The 8,769-nt window shown below is 51.4% G+C and overlaps 1 protein-coding gene across 1 annotated transcript; it reads right to left on the minus strand.

Annotated features, from left to right (window-relative positions):
* Positions 1 to 6,523: 6,523 nt before the first annotated feature.
* LOC135999508 (olfactory receptor 14A16-like) lies at positions 6,524 to 7,483 on the minus strand. Its single transcript, XM_065653078.1, has one exon. The coding sequence runs from the start codon at positions 7,481 to 7,483 to the stop codon at positions 6,524 to 6,526; it is 960 nt and encodes a 319-aa protein (XP_065509150.1).
* Between the last annotated feature and the right edge of the window lie 1,286 nt (positions 7,484 to 8,769).

Here is an 8,769-nt window from a genome sequence, read left to right on the forward strand (position 1 = left end):
AACCCAGGTGCAGGACCTTGTGTTTGGCCCCGTTGAACCTCTGGAGATTCACATGAATCCACTTCTTGAGCTTATCCAGGTCCCTCTGGATGGCCTCTGTCCCTCAGGCGTGTCAGCAACACCATTCAGTTTGGTGACATCTGCAAACTTGCTGAGGGTGCACTTGATCCCACTATGCCATTGATGAAGATGTTAAACCGTACTGATCCCAGTATGGACCCCTGAGGGACACCACTTGTCACCAGTGGCCATCCAGACATTGTGCCATTGACCACCGCTATCTGGGTGCAACCATTGAAACAGTTCCTCACCCACCAAACAGTCCAGCCATCCAATATATACCTTTCCAATGTAGAGAGAAGGATGTTGTGAGCGACCACGTCAAAGGCTTTACAGAAGTCCAGATAGATCTGACATCCATTGCCCTTCCTTTGTCCACTGACGTAGTTACTCCATCATAGAAGGCCACTGGGTTAGTCAGGCAGGACTTGCCCTTGGTGAAGCCGTGCTGGCTGTCTCAAATCACCTCCCTGTCTTCCTTGTTCCTTAGCACAGCTTCTAGGAGGATCTGTTCCATGATCTTCCCAGGCACAGGTCAGAGGCTGACAGGTCAGTAGTTTTCAGGATCCTCCTTTCTCCAGCAGAAACACTGCCACACAGCACAGCTTGGAATGGACATGAGGAGGAAGAAATGTCACTCAAAGGGTAGTGCTGTGGTACAAGAAATCATCCAGGAGCATGGGATCAGTCCACCTCCTTGTGTTTCAAGGAACAGAGCATGAGTGGAGACACATCAGTCAATGTATGGAAACACCAGGGTGAGAGCAAGGGGAGGGAGCGAGATGGGTGTCTACAGCGTGCAGGGAAACAGAAGCAGCTGTGGGACAGTGGAGGACAACCCGTGGTGGAGATGGCAAAGGGCACTGGCAAGGCTGGATGTCGCCAAGAGAACCCAAGTCTTTGTCCCCTTGCCTATGGCAATCGTCTCTGCCACCAAGGCCTATGAAGAGCCATGTTGTCCTCAGGCACTGGGGCACCCCATGGCCTCCTTGCACACCCCAGTAAGGCTGGGAACTGTCACACCATTGTCCTTCACTCAGCATCACACAGCCCACATCCCCCTGCCCCAGGAGGAGCCCTGAGCAACGGGTGAGGGACAGGATCTGCCTTCCCAGGGGCTGGGGGTCAGGCCTTGGCCTCTCTGCTTCGTCCAGCAAAACCAGGGTTTTCTCAGCACCTCAGCTGCCTGCACATGACCCTTTGTTTATCTGCCAGCATGGCCTCCAATTCTCTGCTCTAACGAGCCCCTGGGGAGGCTTTGCTGGTACTTGCCCTCAGTGGAACTCATTAATACTTCAAGGGACTTTGTACTTTTTTCCTCTGACTTCTAGAAAGGTTTGTGCAATCTCCTCTCAGCACCTGAGGTTCAAGGACTCAGCACCAAATGCACCATGGGGCTCATCACACTGAAGAAAGCTCTAAGAAACCATGTCTCGTAATATTCTTCTAGTCTTGTACAGTTAATTAGAGACATTTCCTACTGTAGTTATGGAGAGTGATTTCAAAAACATTCTAATAAAACTGACTTTTTTTTTTAATTTCATAAAGGATATAGTCTATTTTTTTTCCGTGTGCAGAAGAGGTGATTGCAGCATTATCTGATATTGACCCAGGGTCTCTCCTAAGGAGGTCTGGACTGGCTGGAGAAGCTGTCCCTTGAGGTCTGACACCATGTGGACAACCTTGCTCCTCACCTCCCCAACCCCATCATTTCTCTCGTTGGCCACCTGGCACTTGCATCCCTTTTCCTTACACCAGACTTCTCCACTGCAGCCTGCAGCTGGATGTTCCAGCTCCTTTGCACCAGCTCCCATCTGCTCTCCTTGGAGACCTGGCTGCACACAGGCAAAGAGGGACTTTTCTTTACTTTTGAACAAACAAAATAAACTGATAAGAATCATGGTTAAAAAAACCCACACTCCTCAACTGTATGCCAAGGACAAACTGCCACCAATGAGGTTCGCCTTCTCCGAGGCATAACCTTGCAAGAAATGTTTTAGAGAGAAAGAGAATTGTAAAATAAACACAATAAAAGAGTTGGCTAAAGACAGAATTAGACAGACTACTGAAAGACAATGAAGCTTTTAACTCCTTGAAGCTGAAAGCAGCAACTGGATTGTTGACAAGTGTCTGAGTGATCAAACAGTAAGGGCAAGGGAAATCCAGAGAGCAATTCCAAGTGCTTGTGTGCAGATTGGCTGCTTGAAATTGTACTTCAGACATGGTCAGTTTAGTTAGGGCAGGAGGAAATACCTGAAGGATGAGGGATATCAGATGCACAGCCTAACAGAGTGCTGACAAGGCAAATCTTGTGGAAGATCTGACGTTCTCCTCTTGCTCTTAATGCACATCCTGAAAAGTCTCATTTTGATCTCATGGGAAAACACTGGTATTTAAAGTATCAAAACAAAGAAAGGAGAATTACAACACCAACAACGTTTGATGCTTAAAGTTGCAAGAAGACATTTCCTTCACTCTACATCTTTCATTTGGTTTCTTTTTCCCTCCATTTTTAGAAAATGTTCTCTAGATTTCTATCCCACCAAAGCCTACAGCATTAAGAAAGATAATCCTTGTGTCTTGCACAGAGTCGAAGGCACCAAAAAATCCACTGCCCTGGACCGTCAATGCCACTTTTTACTCTTGGCACGGTGTGAGTCATGCTCGAACCTGTTGGCCACTCTTGCCTGATGGAGGAAAAAAGGATGAAAAGGTTACTTGAACTGTTCTCTTTGTAGATGGTCATGTTGACAGTGATCTCAACAGATCTGCGTTATCTGTCTTTCTATGTGAGTATAAGGAAAAATAAATATTTATGTAGAGGTAAATGTATAGTAAAATGCATAGGTGCATCCAGTTACTCAGCAAAACACATTTCCTACCAGCACTCTCAAAGGAAGAATCTTTCTTCTGAGAAATTGCTATTTCAATACTGTCTTTGTCACTCCGTCCCCTGCCCCACTGGCCACTGGGACCAGGGTTCCCTCAGCTGCCTTCCTTGTGCTGACAATATCTTTGGAGAAGCCCTCCTGGGTGCGCTCCCCTTGCATGGCCACTTCAGCCACTGCTCAGCGCTGGCTTTGCTGGCTCCATCCCTGCACCCCCAGGCCAGCTGTCTGTCTGTCTGTCTGCTGGGCAGCCTGTTCCCCTCCAGCCTCCCTGCACGTCCTTCTGCTGTTTGATCTCCTAAGGCAGGGGGTTGCTGTGCACCCATGCTGACCTCTTGCCAGGCCCTGCTCAACTCCCTGACCATCAGATTAGTTTCTTCCTGGGATTTGAGGATGTTGTCCCTGAATATCCAAGGGAGTTTAACAGCCCCTTTGTTCTCCAGGACAGCCCAAGGAGATCCTCCGGTAACTGAAATCAGTTCTCCTGCAGGACTGCACTGTTGTTCTGCAGTTGCCCTGCTTCTCCACCATCTCACGGTCACTGCAGCCATGGCCGCCCTCATCCTTAGATCCCCAGCCTGATCCACCTTGTCTGCCAGTAAGAGACCAGCCCTAGTCAGCTCGTCCAGTGTTTGTCTCAAAATGCTGTCTTCCACACCCTGCAGGAACCTCCTGGGTTGCTTGTGCCCAGCCCTGCTGCCCTCCCAGCAGACCAAGAGATGGTCCAACTTGCCATGTAATCCAGGACCTGTGACCATGAAGCTTCCTCCAAGGCAAGGGCTGTGCACACCAGGCTCCCCTCTGCACAGAGCTCATCTCCACCTCCTCATCCACCCGCCTGCCTTCCTGAGGAGCCCTGCCCACCCATGGCTGCCCTCCCACCACCGAGCTGTCCCACCAGGGCTCTGCAGTCCCCATGGGGAGCACGTTGCTGCCTGCCCAGCAGAAACGACAGTGCTGGGTAGCAAAGAGGAGAGGCAGGTAAAGGGGCAGTGTGTGGGAGGTTGGCTGGGAGGTGACCCCTGGTGCCAGAAGAGGATGATGCAAGGTGAGGCATCATAGGAGGGAGGTGGATTTTGAAGTCACATCTTTGGAAACAACCCAACTGGGCATGTGGTGAGACAGGCCTGGTGATGTCACCTGGATGCTGGGAAACACCCCCAGCAGTGCTGAGAGCCTGGGAGACGGGAGATGCAGGAGAAGGGGAAGATGACACGGCTGGAGGTGGGTTGTGATGCCACTTCTATTGCAGTTACCTGGGGCAGACGTAGGCAAAACCAACATGCCTGGATTATTACTTGTGAGGTCACCTCATGACAGCAATGTGATTGGCCAGAGGTAGGCAGGTATCATGAGGTCATCAAGGACACCAGACGGGAAGGCTGCAGAAAGATGAGTGAGCCCCTGGTGAGGCCCTGCCCTGGGCTGAAACCACCTGTACGTGCCACGGGAAACTGTGGCACATGCATGAGAAGCTGCGGGATGTGAGAAGGGACCAGCAGTATGGGCAGCTCCGTGTGTGCCAGCTGGGCCTCACAGGTGGCTGCAGATGTGACCAGGTTGGCCAGACTGCACAGAGGGGAGCACTGGGGACTGTCTGGGCAGTCAAGTCTTGCAAGGCCATCAGTGCCTGGAGGAGCCACCAGTGATGCCACCGAAGTCCCAGAGGACCAAGGCAATGGAATGCAAACTATCAAATTTGAGTGCAAATGGAGAAAACCTGAGCCCACTGGGGAAAAAGTAACTGATGATGGTTATGAATTGTGAGGAGATCGGGGCAGAGAAATTTGGATCGTGGAAGAAGCAGCCTGTGGAAGAGTGGGGAGGAGGGGGATTCAAGGGACCAGCTGCCCGTGTGGAGGTGGCTGGTCAGTGCTGGTCTGGCCAAACCTCCTGCCTGAACACCGTGGTCTGTCCTGCTTAATAGACTGGTTTCAGTTGGGGTAGAGTTACTTATCTTCATAGCAACTTGTATGAGTTCATTTTACATTTGTGATGGAAACAGTGTTGGTCCCACCCCAATGCTTCAGTCATTGCTGAGCAGTGCTTGCACAGTATCAAGGGTTTTTCTGCTTCTCACACCAACCCCACCAGCATGGGGGCTGTGGGTGCACAAGAAATTGGGAGAGGACATGGCTGTGACAGCTGAATCAAACTGACCAAAGGGATGTTCCACAACATAGGATAGCATGGTCAACAATAAAATCTGGGAGAAGAAGGGAGGGGAGGACATTCGGGGTGATGGCATTTGTCTTCCCAAGTAACGGTTACATGTGATGGAGCCTGGCTTTTCTAAAGATGGCTGAAAACCCTCCTGCCACTGATGCAGTGAATGAATTCCTTAGTTTTCTTTGATTACATGCATAGATTTTGCTTTGCCTGTAAAACCGTCTTTATCTCAACCCACAGGTTTTCTTTTGTGTTTCCAATCCTCCGCCTCATCCTGCTGTGGGGCAGTGAGTGACAGACTATGTGGTGCTGAGATGCTTGTCAGGGTTAAACTACAAAACTAGTTAAACTCTGCTCCTGGCTCTTTGCTGTGTGAGTGGGCTCACTATTGTGTGTGCGTTTGGGTGTGATGGCACGTACACACCTTCTTGGTCAATTCTAAGTGAGGCTAGCAAGGAGGAGGAGGACACCAGGATCTGGAGAACCCCAGGGTTGGAATGTCCAAGTGGGTAATATCTCTGAGTCTGGGCTGACCCAAACCCCAGGTCCACATGGGAAGGACCACAGGGGTGTGTGAAACTGCAGGTAGGTTCTACCCAGGATGTACAGACCACTCATGCAACCTTCACACCAGATCAGTCTGAGAGGGGCAACAGGACAGGGTCAGTTCTGTTGCTCATGGTTGTGTAAGTGCTGCTGTTGGTGTGGTGGCTGTGAAGGTGCTGTTGCCTGTTGGAGCTGGTCTGTATCAGATTGTCTGTGTTCGTCTTTGTTTCCCTGCAGATACCTGCGTTTAGTGCTTTCCCTTTGATGACTCCACCTTGGGCCATGTCTCACTCTGTGGGGTCCTGTCACTGCCCACCTCAGGCACAGCCGGTCCGTCTGTATCTCACGGGCTCTCGGGCAGCTCCAGATTCCTCTCCTGGAGGATTGTCCTCTGCCCCATCATGCTCTGGGACAGCCCAGTGTGGCTGTATTTCATGACCACTCCCCATCTCCACTGTCAACAGACAGCAAGGGTTGTGTCTTAAATCACAACTCTGTTGTGAATCAGCTTCCAAGGTGACATCGAGCTTTTTCCTCAGGCCCTTTTGAGGGAAATTCCTGGGCCCATTGTTGAAAACAGCTTTGGAAGAACAACCAAATCTTGAGGAACTGCACTCTGGAGATGTCATTTTGTTACAGAGATGCTATGGGAGACTAAGCTCTGACACAGTGTTAGAAAAAGATTTATACAGCTTTCAGGTGTTTTAAAACTATTTATAATGGGTTCATTATTCAGGATAGTGAGCTAAACATGAACAGTTATGTACCAACATAATAACCATAAATAACAATATGGGTAATGCTAACAAAGTAAAACAGATAAAACAGGGTACACGCCTGCATTGGGATACAATTAGACATCATTTGTGGACAGTGATGGAAAGATGATCAGTATTGACAAACGCCCATGAAATCACTTTCCTAATGGACTCCTTGAGCTCCTGGTTCCTCATGCTGTAGATGAGGGGGTTCACTGCTGGAGGCACCAATGCGTATAGAACAGACACCACCAGGTCCAGGGATGGGGAGGAGATGGAGGGGGGCTTCAGGTAGGCAAACATGGCAGTGCTGACAAACAGGGAGACCACGGCCAGGTGAGGGAGGCACGTGGAAAAGGCTTTGTGCCGTCCCTGCTCAGAGGGGATCCTCAGCACAGCCCTCAAGATCTGCACATAGGACAGCACAATGAACACAAAACACCCAAATCCTAAACAGACAGTAACCACAAGAAGCCCAGCTTCCCTAAAGTAGGACTGTGAGCAGGAGAGCTTGAGGATCTGGGGGATTTCACAGAAGAACTGGTCCAGGGCATTGCCCTTGCACAGTGGCAGTGAAAATGTATTGGCCGTGTGCAGCAGAGCACTGAGAAACCCAGTGGCCCAGGCAGCTGCTGCCATGTGGACACAAGCTCTGCTGCCCAGGAGGGTCCCGTAGTGCAGGGGTTTGCAGATGGCAACGTAACGGTCGTAGGACATGATGGTGAGAAGAAAATACTCTGCACCAAACAAGGAAAATACACAGAAGACCTGGGCAGCACATCCTGCAAAGGAAATGACTCTGGTATCCCACAGAGAGTTGGCCATGGATTTGGGGATAATGATGGAGATGGAGCCCAGGTCCAGGAGGGCGAGGTTGAGCAGGAAGAAGTACATGGGGGTGTGGAGGTGCTGGTCACAGGCTATGGTGGTGATGATGAGGCCGTTGCCCAGGAGGGCAGCCAGGTAGATGCCCAGGAAGAGCCAGAAGTGCAAGAGCTGCAGCTCCCGTGTGTCTGTGAACGGCAGGAGGAGGAACTGGGTGATGGAGCTGCTGTTGGACATTTGCTGCCTGTGGGCATGAGGACCTGTGCAAGGAGGAAAAAACAGTGACGGTTTAGATGAGACTTCTCTGGGAAAAACCAAAGCCATTTCCCACAGACCCTCCCACAAAGAGACCCTTTTCTTTTTCCAGGAGAAAGTCCTGGCTGGAGCCCTCGTCGGTGCTTGATGAGTGTGCAATGAAGAGCAGGGTCTCTGCCCAGGGGCTCTTGAGGAGTCAGCCTGACCCTGTGTGATGGGGTGGGGCAGGGGCCAGTCCTGGGGTTCAGCTTTGTCAGATGGAACCGCTCCTGCTGCAGAAGGGACTGCCAGCATCTGTACCCGCAGGGCTGAGAAACTGAGTTTGAGAGGTTTGGCATTTCTAAAGGTCCTTCTCCCCTCCCATTCTGGGGAGTGTTCTTGGGTGTCAGAATCCCTCAGCATTTCTGCTGCACTCAGGGAGAACAGAGCGAGTCCTGCGAGACCAGAGGATGCCTGTGGGTCAGTGCAGAGTGAGGGCAGCTGCTCTGTCCCTCTGTCTTGCTCCAGCTGCCCTGGGCTGGCACCTTTCTGAGATGGAGGCTGATCACACTGCCATGTTACCCTGAAAAGCCACCAGGACTGCTGAGAGCAGAGGGATCCATCTCAGACCATGACATGTCCCACCCTTTCCTAAGGTCTCAGCACCCCACTTCTCTCCCAGGACACACACAGCTCATTTCATAAACCAAACAGCATTTCCTCCATCATAGCATCTCTGCACTTCTCTGTGGGGAATTCAGATAATGCTCATTCCCCTGCCCCACAGACTGCATTGCCCACAGCCCCACAGCTCAGAGCAAAGCTGGGACACGTGTTCCCATGGACACAGCTGCAGGAAAGGACCCACAAGATCAGGCTGTGACTCTGCAGCTGAAACTCCCATCCCCAGAGAGCCTGACAGCAAGAACCAGATCACACCAACAGTGACCCAGAGCAGTGGAGCAAGAAGGAAACTGCGGTGAGGGTGGGTGTGAGAGAGGCCAGGGCAGAGGCAGCCGGGCACTCAGACAGCGTCACCCTTCCCCAGCTGTGCAGCCACCTCCCACACACCAGCATTGCCGGGCAGCTGCTCTCAGCCCCTGTGCTCTGCAGAGGGAACTGGAGCTCTGGCTGCACAGGAGCTGCTTCATGCCTTGGAGCCCCCGGCCCTGAGGGCAGAGGCTTTGCTGGGTGGGAGAGGAGGCGAGGGGGCTGCTCACAGGAGGGATCTGCACTGTCCTCTGTTCTCTCTTGTCTCTCCCATAAGAATTACAGGTTTAGTTTCCCCT

The sequence above is a fragment of the Caloenas nicobarica genome, chromosome 28 (assembly GCF_036013445.1).
Source record: "Caloenas nicobarica isolate bCalNic1 chromosome 28, bCalNic1.hap1, whole genome shotgun sequence".
In the NCBI taxonomy this organism is placed as follows: domain Eukaryota; kingdom Metazoa; phylum Chordata; class Aves; order Columbiformes; family Columbidae; genus Caloenas; species Caloenas nicobarica.